Genomic DNA, 22,262 nt, shown 5'->3' with positions numbered 1-22,262 from the left:
GTGTGAGAAAATCTCTGGTGCCTTTGGACTTGTTTGGTGATTGTGGCACTTGATGCACTTCTGGAATTTATGATGCCATGTTTGAGATACTAGAGATAGTTCGAACAAAGAGGCAGACAAAAACAACACAGATTTTTCTTTTTCTTTTTCTTTTTGCGCTGGTTGGATGGTCATGTAAAGTGACGAGCTGAGCATCAAACATCCAGAGGTTATCTCAGTGTCCAGCACGCTGACGCCTCAGAGATTCATTGTGCCGACGAGCTTCTGTTCTTCAGCCAACTCTGGATAAAAACATGAAAACACACAAGAAAAAGTGAATTTATGAGGAATATGATGGAGAGCTACATAGTTTCTCCTCCCACTTCATTCCTCGGATATCAGACATCCCACGCACTTCACTGTTCATCAATATCAGAGCTGGGAGTCACTTTAGAGCTTCGTCTTGTGCAATGAAGGAATGTAACTGGGCATTCGCTGCAACTACTGCACTGCTACTGCAAAAAGTCCTTTACATGAGTCTTTTCTTTTTCTTTGCAAATTCCTATTTTTGCACACAAAACATATTCAGAAATATGCTTTTCCTGTAAAGTACAGTTGAAATTATTAGTTGATTAATCAATTAGGCCTAGTTGATTGACAGGAAATTAATTGGCAACTTTTTCATGTAAAACATTTAATGGTTTCAGCTTTTCTTTTCATTAATGTTTATTTATTTTCAATATTTTTGAGCTTATGGTTGGACTAAACGAGCAATGTGAAGGTGTCACTCTGGTCGAATTGTGACAGCATTTCTCGCAATTTTCTTTTTTATTAACAATAAATTAATTAATGGAGAAATCAATAAGCAGATGAATCCACAATAAAAGTAATCATGAGTTGCAGTAGTGAGACTCCCCCTCAACCAACAATAGTAAAATGCTCGTTACATTAATGCTTGACTCAATATAATATTTAATACATTTTCCTGAGATATACACACACACACACACACACACACACACACACACACACACACACACACACACACACTTTACTTGCATTGAAGTGTTTTGAGAAATACAACATTCAATAGTGTGACACCATCATATGAGAGGCCCAAATGGAGACTGTAGTCCTGTTTCGAGTGAAATTGAAGCAAACTTTTGTCACTTAGAAGAAGTATTTCTGTTTCCATCAAATGGTTTGGAATTTGAGTGGGTTGAAGGGAGTCTGCAGCAAAAAGAGGAGTCAAATATTTTAACCTTTATCACATTTTTGGGAAGGATTGTCTATCTTGTAAATGTCAACCAGAGGAACTTGATTTATTCACAGATTATCTGTCAGGATGTAGTGAAAGTTTCAGCAAATATTACAAAAATTATATGTTGATGTAAATGCAGCTTCTGTGAAGTTTTAACATAAAACAGGAACAATCGGGACTCCACTGATGGCGAGTGAGGAAGCACGTGTTTGTTGGGTGAACTGACGCTTTAAGTGAAGCAGCGGTGCTCTCCAACCGCAACTGTGTCCTTGAACAAGACACTTAACTTCCAATTAGCTCTGTGGCAGCAGCCGGCTGCGGTTGTATACTGGGCAGCTCCCAGTAGCTGATGGGAGAGGGCTGTGGTCGCACTGGGCAGCTCCCAAATCACAATGTGTGCAGCTTTATGAAACTGAATCACGGCATTGTTGAGAAAGAGCGAACGCGCCCGGCCAACCTCTCTTGCATAAATAGGGGTTGAATAAAAACCTCACTGCCGACCTGGGAAGTGGAGATTTGTTTTCATGTATTTATTTGGAAGAGCTTTCAATCCATCATCCTGCTATGTGACTAACCGAGCATGCTGGGAAATGTTTTCGTCAGTGGCGATCCTTTCCAGACCCTGAAGTTTTGATGACTCATTCCCGGGCCAACATAAAACAGTCTGGAAAATGAAACTGGTGTTTTTGGTAAGCGATGAAATGAAAGTGTTTCATGACTCCAGAGGAAAGAAAAAAACCCATGGTGAGGTGCTGCTCAGCCTTCAGGGCGCAAAATGTCTTCTAATCCAATCCAAAAAGTAACCAAATTCAGTTTGGACCAACCTCTGCTCTTTAGTCTCTGTCAGTTAGAACGAATTGAAGAAGACACAACAAACAGGCCTCAGCTCCGTCAGATTTTACAGTTCTGGCTGTCGCTGCTGTCGGCATTCACTCTATAAAAGTGTCTGACTAACAGGTAAGAATTATTTGTGTTGGTCAGCTTCGTGGTCTTTGGTTGTTTGTGTGTTAAACCTGTGACTCATCTAACATGGAAATCTCCATTATTTTGGTAGTTTTTGGTCATCATTCCTTTTGGGTTTGGTCATCTTTGACTCAGCTTCAGATCTGGCAACACAGATTTTTCCTTAAGGGACACCTTTTCATATTATATTTAGTATAATAGTAAATAACAGTAACACTGACATTTAACACCATTCAAATGTTTTAATATTAAAGCTATAGTCTGGTCTGCACTGCAGAAACAAGCCAAATGTTGTATTGAGCAAAGAAATCTGCCAATGGGGCTGTAAGTCTTTAAACTAGCATCTAGCCACTGAAAGACTCAAATGGGCCTTAAAGCAAGAAAAAAAGCCAAACATTTAAGCAGGTTGTGTTTATTACAAGCAATTAAAACTCTTATTTAAGTCTTAAAAAAAGTATTTTACTCACTTTATTGAGCTGAAATTAAGAATTTGTACCTTTTTAATCTAAGATTACACAATTTCTTCAAACAGCACAATATAATAACTGACTTTCTGTTGAATGAACCACCAAAAACATTCCTATTTTTAGCATTTGTTTTATTAAACCAATGAAAAACTAAACAGCTGCTTTATTTCCAACACTGGTACAAAACGACTTTCTCTTAAACTGAGATGTTCTGCTACACATATTCTGCTTACATATTATGCAAACCATTGTTGTTACTGGTTAAATTTAGCTCAATATTAGCTGGAATATCTTATTAAGACACAGTTAGATATAGACTTATATACCAGAAACAAGTTAACAACAATTAAAACTATATTTGTTTACTAGGGGTGTGAATCTCTCCCTTCTAAGACGATCTGATGTGTATCGACAACAGGCAATGTGTCTGTTTTCTATGGAATATTTTGACCTAGTGTCTCAATATAATGACTTTGTGATAAGTAAGTAATTATTTTACTAATTATTAATCTTTTTTCTCTCATCACATTGGCACAAATGGGCTTCCGTAGTTTTCGTACTGGCTGCAGCAGTTACTTGTGTACAGGATGTACAGCAGGGGCAAACAGACTCAGGCCTGTGGGGATCCAGAACGGCATTTGAGTTGCAAATAAATGTACAGAATTTCTTCCTCCTGCTAAATTTATTTTATCCTCATTTATAAAGTATTTAAAATGTGTACATTGTTTCACTGATGAGGTTAAACATGAGAGCCTTTACTTTTCCCACTGTGGTAGAGGACGGTCGGGATTCAGAGAGGCAGCCATTGACTTTTATCTTCTGGGTTAAAAAGTCCAAAATCAATGCCACCTTATTCAGATTAAAATCAGCATTAAGTTTATAAATTAAGATACGAGTCTGTGTTGTGTTAAAAGCAGAAAAAAAACATTAAAGAGCTGTCTTCCACCCCTCGACTGGCCCTGAAAGCTACAACGGGACCATTTCAAAGCATAAAATGGAAATACTCGAGTACAGTACTTTGAGTAAATGTACTTAGTTACATTCCACCACTGACACACACACTTGGTGAGCTCCATTCGCACGCAAAGGTGCCGCTTCGTCCCCCATGTCCCCACATTCTCAGGTGGTGACTTCAGAGCGAGCTGTGTGTGTGTGTGTGTGTGTGTGTGTGTGTGTGTGTGTGCACGTGTGTGTGCGTCGGCCCCGAGTTGAGGTTTTAGGGGGCCGGCTCTTGGGTCGAACTCCGCCAGCCCAGACTGTTATTACTGTTATACACACACACACACACACACACACACACACACACACACACACACACACACACACACACACACACACACACACAGTGACTTGGCTCGTCTGGCCTCTTTACTCATCTGGGGTTGATTAACATTACTCTTCCACACACACACACACACACACACACACACACACACACACACACACACACACACACACACACTTATGAGCGATGTGACGTTGGCTTCCCATGAACTCAGTCACCCCTTCAAAATAAAATCTGAGGTTTGGGACTCCATCGCTTATGTTTCTCTGCTCTCAAATAATTTCTTTGTTTTTACTGGTCGACATTTTTTCAGGACTTTCCAGGACTGGACTCAAAAGTCAAGTGTGGCTATAAACACGTCCTGATTTCACTGTGGACCCTGGTTTAAAGGGCCAGTGCGTAGGATTTAGTGGCGTCTCGCGGTTGGAGTTGCAGATTGTAAGGAGGAGAAATAACCCCCTATCTAGAGCCAGTGTTTGGTTTGTCCATTCTGGGCTACTGTAGAAATATAGCAACAAAATAAAACTCACCAAAACCAGATTTGTTCGTTTATATAATGATGGTTTGGTAAAAAAATTATTGAGACACAAAAATATTTGCAAAACGAGCTGCATGGGCTCAATGTATGGTTAGTCACCAGCTCCAAGAAAAAACACACTTTTACTCAAAGCTCATCGAAAGGGTCTTTTTAAACTGGACATAAACAAAATAAAACTGTCTTTGTTAGTCTTTCTAACAATAATGTGATGGTTTGGTGGAAATAAATCCTTAATTCACTGGGTTAGACACAAAAATATTTGTGAAATGTGCTGCAATGGCTGCCATGTAACATTAGTTAATCCTTAGGGACCTTTAGTTTAACCAGAAACAGCTGTAATATCACTATCACTCTCCATTTACCTCAAAGCTCATTGTAGCATTGTAACTTCATTCAAAGTGAACAGAAACAGAATAAAAGTCACCAAAAGTGTCTCTGTTAGTGTTTCCAACAATCACCAACTCTGGTTTGGTGGAAATAAATCCTTAATTCACCGATGTATATGATAAAAACAGCAGTTTCAGTCGGAGCAGACCGGCTATGGAAACAAACCACAGAGAGGCTGCGATACAACACAGGCAGAGGGAGAGAGACACCATGTGACTCTGTGTCTGTATATAGAGAACAGCTGTTAGCTGATATATTGTTTAAATCTGGGTAATAATCATTCATTCACAGTCTCTGTAATATATGTAACACGCAGCTCTGTGTGTGTTTCAGGTGTTACCACTGATACTCATTAAGGTCAAACACAGTCAGGCTGCTGCTGTTTTGCATGTTGGCTCACTGGAAAGGCTCTGATACACTAAATGGAGCCATAATTAGTCAAATTAAAACCAAATTCAGTCTGAAAGTGATAAAACATGAATTAAAGGTTTATTTTACTTTTTCCCTGAAGTACTATTTCCTCAAGAGAATGACGCTGAAAACAGGAAACACAATCTCACTGGTGTCCTCTTTGTAGACTCAATACGAGGTTCAATTAATCACTTAAAATAAATATATTTTCACATTCCAGTAATGATCCCGTCTCTGCCAAACCTTCTGTGCTCTGGAAAAGACGGCGTTACTGTCGAGAAGTTACTCAGCTCTCTGGGGAAATTCAGTGTTTAATCTATTTGATTCCTTTCCTCCAAACAGTTTTGTCTCATTCTTTCCTTGGCCGCCGCAGCACTGTTGTTATAGAGAACGCCGTTAACTTAACTCAGCTCAAACTGATCTGACAAATAGCGAGCATGTGAGTCACAGATGAAGCTTCGCACCTTGGCGGCGCTCTGGGCCCCTTCGTTCCTCGACAGTTTGGGCTTAAATGGACGCAGTTATGTTTTTGATGAAGAGGGGAAAAAACCTGACAAAGTCCAAATCTTCCCTTTAAACTTTGCTTTTTTATGTCCTCACCTGCTCAGTTCCTGGCCGACTCCCAATAACGGGGCTGCTGTCACACACAGCCTCATAAAACTGAAAGTTAATCAACCATCACATTGCTTCGTTCAAAGTTGACGTTAGCTTTGACACTGTGGTTGTGGTTGTTAGACTTCAGCAAACTCCATTTCAGCAGCACAACAAGACACTTTTTATTTATTCCCAATATCTCCGAGTTTCTTTCTTTTACTCTCCAATTGTTTTCACTCTTTTTCTGCAACCACAATGCAAATGGATCTATTCTGTATCTGGATTACTTTTGCTTTTGACCCTTTAAATATATTTTGAAGCAAATACTTTTGTACTTTTAATTCCTTCTCCACTGTCACTGCTGCTCTTATAACTGAGCTGTATGGGGGAAACTCTGTTCCACTGTACACAAAGCTTCCTGTCACAAATTGATCTCGTCTCCTTGACTTTGTGCCTCATGTGCAAGCTGAAGTAAAGTTGATCCACCATCGAATTGTTAGAACATTTGTGGGATCCGCAGGAAGTACAAGATGCTACGTGAACAGGAACAGAGTGTGTGAAGACAAAGTGTTGAATGCCAATTTTAGCTAACATGTTTAGCCTTGGCAGCTAATTCTTGCAGCCATGCACCCACACAGCTTCCTGTGCGCTTTACTGCAGGGTGAAAAAACTAATTTAGATTTTCTAGGTTTGACTGCAGGATTAGTCACCGATTCTCTCGAAAAACTATCAGTATTTGCATGCACCTGTAAAACATGTAAAGCATGTAAAGCGACAGTTTGACTCATCAAAGCAGGAAAAGCACACGTGGAACTAATATCTTCAATGACACCTCTGTGTTTGATGAGTTAAAGAAAGATCTGTGAGTTCTCTCAAGCTTAAATTTACTAGATGTTAACTACTAAAATAATTAAAATGATAACATATTATCGCTGAATATCTTCCGCTTTGACCTGCAGCAAAGTTATAAAACAGTATTCAGTATCCTTGTGCCTTGATGTCAGCAGGGAAAGTCAAATACAATCTGATACGTTTTCTTTAATATCGCAGAAACAGCTGAGCTTTGATTTCGTATCTTTGTGAAAATTAAGTTAAATAACAGATTATCGTATTTATTTGGTGTTTTTATTTTATATGTGTAACTTTTAAATTTCAGGTTCAAGTTTGTGGTTAAAGTCTGGAGTCAGTTTTTAGTTCCCTTAATATTGAAGTTATTGTTCAGTACAAAGAGCCAACAGTGATTCTGCTCTGCTGCACAACACATTCAAAGTTCCTCAATTTATTTATGGCCCGTGACCAAAACTGTCATTTTAAAACTGTCGGTGTGAAGCCGTCATTTGAGCCTGTCGTTCTGTTATTTACTACACTTTTGACAGATTATAGTTTCAACTTTACTGATTTTGCATCTCAAAATGTCACTATTATTTATTATTCAGTGAACAAATACCAAGCCGTAGTTGTTTTCTTTGGCAGGAAGTGAAGTTCCTGTATTTGGTTCATGTGTTTTGGGTTATTTACAGCCGACTAACACTCTACTAAACCACCAAACTGCCACATCATATTAATGAGATTGACACTTGATGTGCCGCAGACGGTTTAGAGTTTGGTTTGGCTGAAAAAATGTGAAGAAAACTGTCAAACTGCCCTTTGAAAGATGCCTTGGCAGATATATTTGGAGGTTTAAGGGTTGGCTTAAAAAGGACCCTGAGGTGTAGAAATAAAGGGAACTAAAACACAAATCAATCAAATTACAGGTTAGAATAAGACTTTGTAGACTTTTGAGGAAAGAAACATCTACGTATCTCTCTCTGTTTCATTCTCACCGAGGTGGTGTGTGTCTGTTTGGGCGTGTGTGTGTTTAGTGTGAAGGCAGTTCTTTAATGAGGGTCACACGGTTTTAATTTGCAGGTTTTATGAGCTGATAAACACACAGGCACACTATATTTACTCTGCTACCAGCACTTTAAATATTTAATGAAGTAACATGAGCACATATAACAAACAGGATTAGATATTAATGACTCCGATCAAATTACTTTTCATCTCTTCTCTCTCTTCTTATGTCTTTCTTTCTCTTCTTTTTTCTCAACATAAGCAGTTTTATCCTCCTATTTAATGTTATTGATCATAAATTTAGTGATTATTAAACAGCAGTTTTGGCCCAACATCACCACCTGCAGGCCCACTGGTGGTATTACAGCAAGACAGGTTTTCACACTTCAGTTTTCTTGCCATCAGCGTTTGAGAAGATGAAAATTAAACTGATTAAAGTTTGATTTTATGATGTTCGGTTTAACATTTATTTAATTAAGTGATATAGGAGCCAGAGAAATCGCTTATATTAGAAATAAATCTGTTTGAATAACCTTTCAAACACATTTGAACAACAATATACACCAAAAGCTCCAGATTAACTAATAAATGGACCTTGTGGTGAGATTGTTGCTGCACATTTAAGTAATAAACTGATTTATTTGAACTATAAATTGTATATAAAGTCATACTTATCAAAAGCGTTTATTGCTGTTTCACTCTGATGTATTGAATCCAGTGTAACAGCAGGTAAAGATGCTGATGATTGGGAATTAACGGACGGGTTTTGAGAATATTATAATTTTATTGTCCTGCATAAACAAAAAAAAAAAAATACTTATGTTAAAACACTGCAAAGCAAGAATTGTGTCTCAGACTTTGAGTTTAAAGTTCTCTCTGCATATTCTCATGAATGTTTGAGGGTTCAAACTGAACAACATGAGAACAGTTTCTGCATCTTTACTCCGGTTTCTATTGTCTGTCCCTGTGTTGTTGCTAATGATTCATAAATTAAGTCCTGAAACCAAAACAAAATCCCAGACACCTTGGCAAGACGTCAAGGCAGGCTGAAGTGAAACCGGCAGGACCACACACACACACACACACACACACACACACACACACACTGAAGCCATCCGTCCGTTAATGAGAATCTGGCAGCACCAAAAACGAAGTTTTGGACAGAGTTGATCTCTGTTGGGTAACGGTTTACCCGAAGGTATTACTCATCAGGATTGAGACTCTTCAAGAAGGCAGACAGAAGAAAAACAAACCTCGCTGCAGGCAGCACTCACCGTTTACTCCCTAAGAGCCTAATATCATCAACCTGCTGTTGTTGCTACCAGCTGTGACTTATTGACCCAAGTATGTGCTACCATCAACATCTTCATTGCTTTTCTGGATCTGCAGCTTTCTTTATTCCCATCAGCCTCAGAGACTTACATCCACCAGCACTCGTTGTCTCATCGCTGTCCACTTCTACAGTCTCTATAAGGTTTATAACCACCAGACCGTCTTAGTGCCTTCAGCTTCAGTCACTTGTAGCCATCAGTACAGGGCTGTTTCCAGACGGGTGGCACTGACCAGCTGAAAGCTATCATATATCACAATAAAATAGAAGACCTAACGCATCCATTGGTACCAACCATGTTGTGCTAACATGTGGGGAGGTTTTTTGACCTCTGACCTCAAGATATCTGAATGAAAATGGGTTCTATCTATGGATACCCACAAGTCTCCTCCCTATAGACTGACCCACTTTATGCTAATCCCATGCAGTCGTTGGGCATAAACCATGCAGTCTTTTGCACGTGGTACAAATGTGTTATATTGTGTTTGGATATTTCTGCAGACTCCATATTTTCACATTAAAATCCTTAAAAAGTCATCTACTCCTTCTACCTCACCAAAGATCCCAGAATCTATAAATCAGTAAATTTATTTAATTTCTAAAGTTTTCCTCTCCTACTTCAGTGCAGGAGACATCTTGTGTGGATGGTGGTGGATCGTTTTATAACAAGTGCAGTAAACAGGTTTGACCACTAGATGAAGCAGTACAAAATCATTATGATGAAGCATCTTCATCACACTGAAGCTCTGAATCCACGCAAAAATAAAAAAACTGCATTGTGTCAAAAAGTGTAAACTTTATTATTACAAACTGTTAGTATGTAAAATGGCTCAAGAAGAGATTTTTATTAGTAAATGAATAAACAAAGACCTAAAACAGATATGACAAGATAGTAAAATCACTCTATTTCAACATACCTATAACAACAACAACAGTGTCTGTCTGTCTAAAAGCCTTTTTCACCCTCTATTTGATCCTTTCTTCCTATTTATTGAAAAACTTAGTTACTAGTTACAAAAATGCAGAGAAAACATCCCTGTGGGTTGAATTCAGGCTGGAAAATTACCACATAAACTCTCTTGGCCAAGTGTTTACACACAGACTATTCCTCCCAGCTGATTCATAACAGTGTGGTTTGTTAGTCAGAGTCCCTCGCTGTTATGAGCTTATGAACCAGGGTGGAAAATCACCAACTGCCTGGAGTTAAGGTGCTCCTAAATGTTTCCCGGTCAGTTGGTCAGTTGGACCTCCCAGACTCTGGTTTGACGTTTGTCTGCTGGAATAGCCACAGGAGGTGTAAAGCTTTTAACATATGATTCAGCACATGTGACGCATGTGAAGAGGTGATAACTGGATCTTCAAAGATTTCTGACAGAGAGCTGTGATTTTAATTATTTTAAAGCTGCACTGGTTTTATCTTCATGAGCTGAGAAGCCTTTTGGGGGAGAATCAGTCAGAAAGAGATTCCTCAAATGTTAAATTCTGCTCTCAGGATGTTTCTCTCTGGCGGGAGTCACAGACACACTGCTGCAACTACAACCAGAGTCAGAGGACTTTTTCTACCAGTTGTAGGTATTTTAAAATATTTCCTCTGTGGCAGATAGATTTGGGTTTGTGTTAGCCAGCAGTGAACGAGCCTCCAGGTGAATAAGGAAAAAACTCAGACACTGTGAGTGAGAGGGACATATTTTCTGATATTTTCTGATCTGAAGGTAATGATATCAGGCTGTCACGCTTCAGACGTGATTTCAAGATCTGCGGAGTCTTTTTTAAAGTGAATTAGTGATTAGTCACACTCATTAGCACAAATCCTACATCATAGTGGATGTATAATCCCTGATGATGAAGATGTGTAAAAATATAAATGTGTGACAAAAAACAGCAGGAAGCTGCAAACACTTCCTCCTTTCTAGTGCTTAAAATGCAGATTGTGTGTCTCACACTGACCCTCCAAACAGTCGTCTTCAATTTAGCAATTCGATTGCAAAGAAAAAAAGCCTAAAAACATAAAAACATTCATCGAAATCAGGTCGCAACAATCCCAAAAAAAGCCTTCAAAAGGCTCCTGGAGGGGCTGATATTCTCATTATTTTACAGCCCCCCCTGAAGGGGAGTCCTGATTCCTCTGTAGTTCGCACCCTGAAGCTTCCCCATCTGTCATCTGGAGTTTGATGAAGTGGTAGATGTTTCTGCTCCGAGGCAAGAAAAATAATCAGCTGGTTTAAAATCAATAGCACTGTCTGATCAATAAAAATCAGGTGATGTGTGCCCACATTTCAGCGAGGCAACTGCTAGTGATAGTTACATTAGTAAGAGATAATGTAGAATATTAACATTAGAAATTGGTTAGTGAGAAAATCTTGCATGAGAGTCACGATTCGTCACTGTCACTGAAATAAAATGACCGACTTTATGGTCTTGATTTTAAGGCGTGTAAGAAAATGTGTAATTTTTAGAGTTTAGATTATTTAAGATCTAAACATTGAAGGCAGCCTCGTCTTGCAGTACAACAATACGCAGTTCAAACTGCAAAGAGCTAATAGAAAAGGCCAAACATCAGGGATTTTAAGTCCGTATGATTGTTGGATAGAAAGTTACTAAAAATATCATAAAAACTTGTTTTGCACAAACTTCCTGCAGTTATTATGTTCACTGTTTGGGTTCATTGTACAGTTTATCAGCTGCTCTCTACTGTTATTGTTACACATTGAATATAATACAAATAAAAATACAGTCAGTTTACTCAGTGATAGAAGGGAAAAAGGCTGGGAACCACTGAGCTCACTGAGTTTCTCCAAACAAATCTAAATACAGACAGTTTCCTTTTCTATCTGCAGCACCAGGATAGTGTCCAAGTGTTTTACAAAGCCCACAGGGTCGATTTCTCATACTTTGAAAGCTAAATGTTGGCAGGTGTGGCCCAAACAGTTACGTCTTGATGCTATTTGGTGGCAGCGATGTGCAAAGTTGCTTCGCGCAGCTTTATGTGACTTCCAATTTTAAAAAAGCTCTTTAATCTTCAACACCACGACTGAAGTCTGTATCACAGGTTTATTCCTCCTCTTTGGCCTTCAGAGGTTCCCTGCTTTGGAGCGCCGTATCAGAGCCCACAGACTCGTCGTCACCATCGATGTCGTCATCGTCGTCCGTCTCGTTGGTGACGTACGAGCCTTTATGTCTGGACAGACACCACAGCAACAGCGCTGTAGTACAGATCAGCAGCAGCAGCAGTGCACCGACGATCCCTAGAAGGTGGAGTCACAGAAAGATCTGACACAATCACTGAAATTTACAATTCAACATTTTGTCTGTTTAGTCTGGAGTCTGCCTTGTTTTCAGTGTATACAACTAATTATATTTCTAAATTCTACTTGTGTCTGCCAATAATCTCTTCTAATCAAAATCACGATCTTTGAAAACCAGCCGGTCAAATCAGGCTCATAATCTGGGTTTAAATTCAACTTCTGCTTAAAGAGAGGACAAATACACTGTAGAAGACTTTTTAATAATAAACCGTTTTATTAGTCTATGTCATAGCTGTTCGCATCATCAGATATAATCAGGTAAAACATTCACTTCCTCACCTCCAATTAAGGCTGCAAAATCTCCACCGCCTGCGATGATGCCTGTAAAAACATTAATTAAATCAATTAAAAACACCATAAATTCACTTACTATCATCTTTACGTTAAACACCTTTAACCAGTCACATGAACAGAATGAAGAAGCATCATGGCTCTTCAGAAAGGGGTTGAAAGAAGCTGCTAATATTATATATATATATATATATATATATATATATATATATATGTATGTATGTATGTATGTATGTGTGTATGTGTGTGTGTGTGTGTGTGTGTGTGTGTGTGTATATGTATATATACACTGTATATACGGTGAAATTCGAAGTTTTCTTTGAACTTTAACTTTTCCCTTTAAATGTAGAGGAGTAAAAAGTATGAATGGTGCTCCTGAATAGTGGAAGCAGAAGGTTTGTCGGCCCTGAGCCCCCCTCCCGTAGAGCTACAGGCCCAACCATGCACGGTATTCAAACACCCTCGGTCTATTTTAAAGCCTCGGCGTGCAGAGACGAGCTGACAGAGGCTGGTTTTACACTTGAGGGCCAAACAGGGCTCAGCTGTGTTCACACAAGCTCCTCTATTTAGAGTTTAATTGTCATATGATATCCCACAAAACAACAACCGTCCTAGAGGGAATCTCTGTTTTTGTCTAATAGCAAGAAAACTGCCACCAAAGATCTGATCAGACCGATAACCAGACATTAAAAAAAGTGTTATCATGATCTAAGAAAATGAAATAAGAGCACAGTTTTGTTATCTTGAGACGCGATAATAATGAAGTTGACATCTGGAGATGATAAGACCCAAACCAAGTTGTTATCTGTGAATGAAAAAATATCCCTTTTGATGGACTCAAATTCTGGTAATTCAGTTCCAGTTAATTAAATAAAGCAGCAGCTAAATCAATTTATGATGGAGAAGAAAAAAAACAACAGCTAAATGTGGCTAACGTAGCAGAAATCAATAGCTACCTCAGCTCATATTATATCTATTATTACTATTATTATATATATATATTTGTTTTTCTTATACATACTAGTTAAACAGTAATCTAGTAGCTGTATTTTTCTTTAAGTACTGTATTGTTTGGGTTCTTTAATGATTTCTTGGGTAAAATAAGCAGCCTGAAAGACAATGAAAGCATTATAATCTGATTTACTGTACTGCACTTCATTCACTTCATTCCAATAAGTTGTTCAGATTTTTTTGACATAACTAAATACAGCCTTAGAGGTGATGTAGGAAAAGAAATGTATTCAAACATTTCATACACACAGAACAGTTAGTTAGGCCATCTCTGGCCCTCTCTGACCCTCTCTGCCCCTCTCGGCCCCTCTCTGCCCCTCTCCGGCCCTCTCTGGCCCCCTCTGCCCCCTCTCTGCCCCCCTCTGCCCCCCCTCTCTGGCCCCTCTCTGCCCCTCTCTGCCCCTCTCCTGCCCTCTCTGCCCCTCTCTGCCCCTCTCTGCCCCCTCTCTGGCCCTCTCCGGCCCTCTCTGGCCCTCTCCGGCCCTGCTGTGGAAACCGGGTCCGGCGTGCGTGTGTGTCAGCTCTTATCTCCACAGCGACAGACCCTGGAGGCGTCACACTCACTCCTTCCCATGCTCCTCTCTGACATCGGGCTGATAAGACACTCCCTGATAACAGCAGTGTTGGACACAGTATGTGGATGCTTTATTTAAGTAAAGGTACCAACATCATAATGTAAAAATAGTCCTCGTCCTACTTGAACGTTTTTTAATTAGGGATGAAAGCTGACCGACAATGCTACTAACTGCCTTTCTACCTGATTCCTGATCAGTTTTATGTGTGGGAAGAAAGAGAAGGCGTCAACACAACTGTTTTATTATCTCTGACCACAGTGTAGAAATAAGACTAGTACTCTTTAACCGCTGTTTAATTTGGAACCGGTTCTCATCCCTAATATTTGTCCAGTATTCGTTTTCATTTATGTTTAAGAACAACTCTGCTTACATTCCTGGAGTTTAAGACCACGCTGTGTAGAAATCAGCATTTTGCTTGTGTGTCCACCCTTACCCTGAAATGATCATTTTAAAAGATATTGCACTGTTGTCAGTTGTCTATAGTCCAATGGTTCCCAACCTAGGGGTTGGGCCCCTCCAAAGGGTCACAAGATAAATCTGAAGGGTCATGAGACGATTAATGGGAGAGGGAGGAAACAGAATAAAGTTCTGACACACGAATCTGTTTTCTGGAGTAAGGAGAGAGGTTTTCTTTCTGTCAGCTGCTTTTTCACCCAGATAATAAAGGAAAAAGTTAACATTTGGAAAGAGAAAAGCTACATCTAAAGATATGAACCCATCATGCATCATTTTAAAAGATCAGAACTTTATAATGAAAGCTGAAGTGAATCTTCATGAAACAGTTTTTCCTTCTGATTTGTTGAGTTTCAGTCAGTATAGTTTGTGGTTAATCTGAATCGTGACCCTCCAAACTATCCCAAAGGGACTTATTCAAATAGTCTCATTTTATATGTTTTCCTGGTGTCTTTATACTCTTCACTCTTTGTTGATTTGTTTTAAAGGACTTCTATAATAGATTCATGTACATATACGTACCCTTCGCCATTATCTTGGTCACAGTCTCAGTATGAGGAGGCGAGGTTCCTCCTAACGTCCCAGGAGCAGGGCTAAAAGTCGCCATTTCCATGATGATGTCAACCTGAGCAGAAACAAATGAATATGTTGAATATTTTTTAATATTTATCAAATATTCATAAAAATGAAGGAAGATCTGAGATGTTTTTCACAGAAATGAATTAAAACCAGTTCCTGCTTTAATAAACAACTGGCTCTATGTGATGTGAAGTTAACAGGAACTGGTTCCAGAGTAAACACCTGCACACCTGAGTCACACACATGCATTTGTTTCCACTCTGTTCACTGTTTGAAGTGAAAATATACATAACCACTGGTATCATCCTCTAGACATCCAAACTAACAAGCAGCTCCAGGTTTATGTTGATGCATGTTCTCTGTGAAGCATTAAAGGGACGTTTTTTTCTTGCAGAACTTAAATAATGGAGTCTTTTACAGGATTTCCCCTCCTGAATTATGAAGCGGAGGGAATGACTCCAAGATGGATCCGAAGTGTCAGTGTTTGTCTGCATAACAAGAGTCACGCTTCACAAAACTATCTCTGAGCTGCAGAGCATTAAGGTTATTTTTATCTGATTTCATTCCACCAGGCTCTGATACACACCATTACAACGGCTGTACTTCTACTGTCTCATCAAGACTGCAGCAGAACTCAGCTGTACACATAACTTCAAATAAGCAAGCACATCTACGCAGCAAAGTTACATTTAATGACTTTACCTGCACCGTTTTAGAGATTATGGGCTGATCACTTAAAAGAAAACCGAAGGTGCAACAGCTGTAACAGGCTGTCAGTTCCAACTGCAGCTTCTAAAATATCACAAAACATTTTAAAAATAAAACAACAAAAACTCACCAGTTCTGAGAATCTGCAAGCAGCTCTTCATTTACTAAGAACAAGAAGAAACACAACAAGGCATATGCTGGACAACACACACACACACACACGCACACACACACACACACAGATGGGTGTGGTGTCAGTCCCCAGGGTCGAGATCTGTTCCCCCTCCGGCCAATCGCGAGGCTGACTCCACCCCTCTGATGCTAAACAGCCTGCAGATGTCTGAAACTGTGCAGCTGACAACGCCTCTTACATCATCTGTTCACACACACACACACACACACACACACACACACACACACACACACACACACACACACACACACAGTGTCCAGAGAGTGTATGTATGTGTGTGTGTGTGTGTGTGTGTGTGTGTGTGTACACAGTTTAATCATTTCACCTCCAGCCTGTTAATTAATGAAGATCCTCGCTCTGCCATTATGTAGCATGTTGCAGGAGTTACTGCTTGTGCCTACGTTTCCCAGAATGCATCATAACAACCAGCGCAGAGTATCACAGAACATTGTTTTAATGTGTGGATGTTTTGTTCCCTGGCTGTGTTCAGGGGCTTTTCCCACACTGCTGCTGGACCCCAGGCTGCAGAGATATTCCAGTACATGTATACAATCTGCTAACTGCATGGAGTTAGCATAAAGTGGGCATGACTGTAAAGGGGAGACTCGTGGGGGCCCAATATACCCATTTTCATTCAGATGTCTCGAGGTCAGAGGTCAAGGGATCCTTTTGAAAATGGCCATGCCTGTTTTTACATTTCCAAAATATAGCTTAACTTAACATTCTGCACACGTTGTCTCGTTTCATCAGAAATCTACAGCGACCCTTTGTTCCTTCAGGCAACAGGTGTTAATTAAGTTCAGCTTAATGAGGTCTGTGGGGAATCACCTGCACTCGGCTCACACCTGAAGGTTACAAAATAATAATGACTGAGTTTATTGTCAGAAATTGGACTTAATACTGTGGGAAAATGCCTCAGACTCACTCTACAAGCTACTGCTGCGGCATAAGAGAGACGTTCTGGCTTTCTTGTTTCTCACTGAAAGTGAATGTAGAACCTCTGAGTACAATGGTTCCCAACCTGGGGGTCAGGACCCCCACTAGGGGTCGCCAAAGCTTCACAGAGGGTTGCTTCTAGATTCTGAACGGTGTAAGAAAAGTTAAGTTTATGCAGTAGGCCTGTATCTCAGCATGTTATTAAGTTGTGTGCTGTAAAGAAGACTAAATGAAAATATTATTTTTAAAGGTTTTATTATTATTTAAGATCTAAACTTTAAAGACCTGAACACAAACTATATTCACAGAGCTTCAGTGTGAGAAACAACCTCATCCTGTATTACTGAGCTCACTGTATCAGCTGGTAAATAGAATGTGAAATATCCATGAAATACTTGAGGGGTCTGTCTATTAAGGTTTAACCGTTACTTTAACCTTCAATAAAGAAGCATTTGTTTGTTATTGAAGAGGCATTTTTTCATCGTTAAAGTACTTGTCAGGTGACGTCTGTGGAATCGGTACCGCCACTATAAACAGCTGCTGCTTCATGGTTGAGGAACTTTCTATTAATATTTTTACAAACAAACAAAAAACAAGTTCATCGAGCGTGAAAGAGGATTCATGCTCTAAATCAAACGGTCTCAAACTGGGGCCAGGGAGGGGCCTCTTCAACATTTAACTACTATAAGAAAGTACAATAAATGCAAACATCAGTTGCATTTTTATATCATCAAACATCAAATAAAGGCCAAATCTCTTCTTATCAATTCTTGGACCTTTACCATTATTAAGTTTTTGTTGTAATTAAATAAGAAGGTTTAGTTTTTAACACGTGAGAAAGTCAAATCTCAGGCATCCTCAGTGAATCCTTTCATCGTCTGATCGCTCCCACAAAAACAAACTCAGAGACACACATTGATCGTTTATTTCATATCCAACATCCAAACTAACCAGTGCTCAACGTTTCAGAACACACATCACCAGACAAACTCTTCTGCTCCAGCTGATTTAAACCGATCACACGTTTCCTTTGCACGAAGAGTGAAACTAAAGAACTCTGCAGACGATAGCGGCTTCTAACTCCTAAAGTTTTATGATTATTTCAGCAGCCAGCTAGACATTCAGAATGTATTATGACTCAAATATTTGTTTCCTTGTTTACCAACTACCTAAATATGAAGTAGAAAAAGCTTCTAAACAACTTATCAGCCACTCTGACAGGCCCAGAGTTTTTATTTGACATTAAATCTCCAAATTATTGTTGTTTTTCTACCAAACTGGCAGCTAGAATAAACAAAAACTAGCCAATTCAACATGTTTAACTTGACTAAGTTAACAGTCTCTTTACATTTTTAACAGTTAAGTAGATTTCTCAAAAACTGTGGCTTGTAGATGAAGCCATTTTGAACTTTTACCAGCCAATCAAACCAGTTTTAACTGACGACCAACTTACAAGTCACTTCAAATATTTGATAGTCAGCTAGATTTAAAAAAAAGTGTCTGAAAAGTTGTTAAACTTCTAAATTGTCGCTTCTTGATTAGCTGAAACTCAAAAGCCATTTTAAAACTTTTACTAGCCAATTAAATGTTTTTTTTTTATTATTATGAGCATCTTTACTAGAATTCACTTTCAATAATTGATAGTCGACATGATGTTTGAAACCAGGCGCCTGTGAGTCGTTGGTTGCCTCCCGCAGTGGCTGCTGCTGGAGTTAATAAAAGTGTTTCACTGGCTTCTTAAAATAACACTCAAAATGATTGGTGACAAACTTACTGGCCACATCTGAAATACACCGGCCACAGAATTATTATTAAGTGTAGATGAACATTTTTTACAACTCAAAATCTCTCAAAGCTGTTTTTTTTTGTTGATATTTTAGTAGTGAAACTTTATCTAGCCGATGTTTCTAAAACTTACAAGGCCCTTTCAGTATTGGATGAGATGAACTTACCGGTCATTTTTACAACATTACTGGACCTTTAGACTTTGAACAGAAGAACCTTAAATTACTGATTGCCTATTTTAGGAACTTGGGAGCCAAAGCCGGACAGCTTACCTTATAGAAGGGCATTATGCTGAGGAAGCTATTTTCTGCAGACTTTTAGAGACTTTGTTCTAAATCTCAGAGCCATTTTAAGACGTTGTGGCTTCTAGATTAGCTACAGTTCACGAGCCATTTGGGAACTTTAACTAGCCGATGTTTTTAGGTGCTGTGCTATACCAGCCACAATCTTAACAACAGTTTAAAAAAGTACCTCCCAAATGATTAGTATGTGTGATGTAGGCAAACAACAACAAACTCTGTAGCCATTTTGAAGACTTTACAGTCCATGTGGGTATTCAGAATCAAATAGAGAAGAACAGGATCAGATTTTAAGTAACAACTAGAAACCACCAGCCAAACCTCACCAGTAGTGTTTTGGCTGCTGGCTGGAGTTGTTTTTTTCCCAGCATGCTCTGCTCTGAGGGCACCAACAGGTTGTGCGTTGCTAGGCTTCTTCTTCTTCCTCTTCTTCTTCTTTTATAATTTACTGTAGCTCCCCCTGTTCTGTCTCCCTGCCCTCGCCTCCTCCTCACTCGTCCTCGTGCTCGAAGAACTCGTGGCAACAGACGGTAACCACGGAGATGAATGTCATGAACTCCTGGAAGTCACACTCGGCGTCGCCGTCCGTGTCCAGGCTCTCCATCAGGCTGTCAAGTGTGGCCTGGTCTTTCACATGCTGCGGGGGGTTCACATCAGGTTGCACACAACCCGAGACAATGAATTTAATGTGCTTTAATGTGTAGAGCCAACGTGCTTTAATGTGTAGAGCTGGATTTAAATATTCTATAACTTCCAGAACAGAATAGTAAGACTTTATATTGTTTAGTAGCATACATATCAGCATTATTAATGCCTCATGGCCACTATTATCCATTATCCCCTCAATAACCTCCTTATTACTTCTTATTAATAGGTGTTTTATGCATTATCATCACATTGTGCGCTCTGGGCTTCGTCACTACATTACGTTTCATTATCTCAAAAATGTTTAAACTCTTTTTAAGCTTTTGTTTTACAGATTTTAGGAAAATTACATCAGAATATGTAAAAGTACCAATGTAGGCAGTGGCGGAGTTTAAAGGGTTAATAACACTTAATAATATGATCTATTTTTATGTAACAAAACACAGAACGTCAAGTGTGAAATGTCATTTATTACTTGTTTCAAAAGTAATATTACTTATTACTCCCTGCCAACAGTAATAAGTTACACTGCTAGTTATATTATGTTTACGCTGCTCCCCACAAAATGTATAATTGTTTCATTTCTCCCCAAAATGTAGACTTATAACGATTAAAATCCAGTTTTTTTGTTAAAATCAAAAATGAATCCAAGGATGTGATTGAATTGTTGATTTTTAAATGAGTTCCCTATTAATCATTTCTAACTAATATCTGTAATATTACATATTATTAGTAATTAGTTACACTACAAGTGGGGGAAGTCATATTATATATTTATATATCATTGTCTTAATGCTCAGCACAGGTTATAAAAACAGCTATGAAGCTACGTACTAATAATAAAATATAAGGCTCTTATTGAGCAAAGCATATTAATCCATGTCCAAAAACCTCTTACTTAATATCAATAAGCAGAAATTAGGAGGTTATTGAGGGAAAGCTTTATAATGACTAATAAAGATACTAATGAGCAGCTGGTTAATGCTGAATATGAGAGTCTGTTAATAACTGAAACACTTCACATTTATGGATCTAATTTGAACAACTTTAAATTCTGATCATCTGTTTTGAATGAAACAAACTACAGACATCAAATAAAGTTTGTGCAGTGAAACTTTTACAATCTTTGTGTATGAATTAAATAATAAAGTAAGTCAGAACTGTACTTAGAAGCATTATTAGAGTTCTTTACTTTAACAACTATCAACATCCCCAGAACAGCGATCAGTTTAACTAAACTCCACACTAAATGTACTTTACTCCACCATGTTTAATACTTCTAATGTGGGGTTAAATCTCTTGGTGTTTCTTGGTGTTTTCTGTCTTACCGCCATCAGATCCGGCAGCTCATCGTGAAGCAGATCCTTCAGCTCGCTCTTTTTCAGTTTGTGTTTGTCTCCTTCTCTTTCTGAGTACTTCTGAAACACCGCAATGATGGTCGCCATCGAGGTCTCCAGGTTAGTCATTGTCATCGGGCTCGTCACCTTTTTTTTTTTTAATGAAAAGAATAAATGAATAAACAAAAATCATTATTGATCTGGAGATTATTTAAAGGATGTTTATAACGAGTTCAATCAGTCTTCTCTCTTGCATTTCACATTTAAAATCACATTTAAAATCTATAACTGATTCAATCATAATCTATAAATAAATATAATAAATAAATATTTATTACAGATTTTAATAGAAATAAATCACATGATGAAGCTGGAACTGAATCCTGAGTATGATTAAAATTACTTGATGAGCATTGATTAAGTGATGGCATATAGTTTTTAATAATAATAATTAAATAATTAATAAACTTAATACAAATTCTATAAAAACTAAGTGAATAAAAGTAATCTACATCACACAGCTCACAGTTATGTTTGTGAAAAATAAAACTATTAAAACTTTTGACTAATATCTTTATTTTACAGCATGACTCTGCAAAAAAGAGCTGCATCAACCTTCACATTTCCCAGTGTTTAAACAACTCTTTGTGATGTTTTCTGAGCTCAGTTTGATCTCTAGGCACACAGAGTAATAAAGAAGTGATGACCGACCTTACCTCAGCGTGGGTTCAGGCAGGAGTTGTGAGTGCAGAGAGCTGGAGGCTGAGGATGGTCAGCAGGCTTTATACTGCAGCAGTGCTGACCTCATCCCGTCCTTCCACCTCCCCTCACTCCACTGCAACCCGGCACTGATTGGCTGACTCTAAATGCAAGAACTGCTCATACCAACACAGGGAGAAGGTGATTTCCCACTGCTTAAATAAAGTTGTATGTAGTGATATATACATTGGATATTAGATATAGAGTGTGGCTTATTTCAGCTAAATCATAGACACATATGTATAAAGTTGGACGACATAACACAATATAACCCACAAATGGGCGGGGCTAAACAAACATTCATGGCAGATATAATCCAGTGTGAAGGATAAAATGGT

The 22,262-nt window shown here is 38.7% G+C and overlaps 2 protein-coding genes across 4 annotated transcripts; both read right to left on the bottom strand.

Moving 5' to 3' along the window:
* Nucleotides 1-9,824: 9,824 nt before the first annotated feature.
* On the bottom strand, nt 9,825-16,261 carry LOC127378971 (glycophorin-C). Of its 2 annotated transcripts, none has more exons than XM_051428376.1 (4): nt 16,101-16,261; nt 15,206-15,308; nt 12,633-12,674; nt 9,825-12,293 (listed from the first exon to the last, which is right to left on the bottom strand). In XM_051428376.1, exons 2-4 carry the CDS (start codon nt 15,294-15,296, stop codon nt 12,100-12,102), a joined length of 327 nt encoding a protein of 108 aa, XP_051284336.1. In that variant the 5' UTR covers nt 15,297-15,308; nt 16,101-16,261; the 3' UTR covers nt 9,825-12,099. The 2 variants fall into 2 exon arrangements, with proteins under 2 accessions (XP_051284336.1, XP_051284337.1); XM_051428377.1 differs by lacking the exon at nt 16,101-16,261 and adding an exon at nt 15,965-16,087.
* A 1,747-nt stretch (nt 16,262-18,008) lies between these two features.
* On the bottom strand, nt 18,009-21,998 carry s100b (S100 calcium binding protein, beta (neural)). 2 transcript variants are annotated; one of them, XM_051428379.1, is made up of 3 exons: nt 21,882-21,998; nt 21,157-21,312; nt 18,009-19,820 (listed from the first exon to the last, which is right to left on the bottom strand). In XM_051428379.1, the coding sequence occupies exons 2-3, from the start codon at nt 21,298-21,300 to the stop codon at nt 19,674-19,676; spliced, it is 291 nt and encodes a 96-aa protein (XP_051284339.1). In that variant the 5' UTR covers nt 21,301-21,312; nt 21,882-21,998; the 3' UTR covers nt 18,009-19,673. The 2 variants fall into 2 exon arrangements, with proteins under 2 accessions (XP_051284339.1, XP_051284340.1); XM_051428380.1 differs by having other exon boundaries at nt 21,877-21,988.
* Nucleotides 21,999-22,262: the final 264 nt, after the last annotated feature.

Source organism: Dicentrarchus labrax, unplaced genomic scaffold (assembly GCF_905237075.1).
Source record: "Dicentrarchus labrax unplaced genomic scaffold, dlabrax2021, whole genome shotgun sequence".
Classification (NCBI taxonomy): Eukaryota; Metazoa; Chordata; class Actinopteri; family Moronidae; genus Dicentrarchus; species Dicentrarchus labrax.
This window is presented reverse-complemented; position numbering and strand designations above follow the sequence as displayed.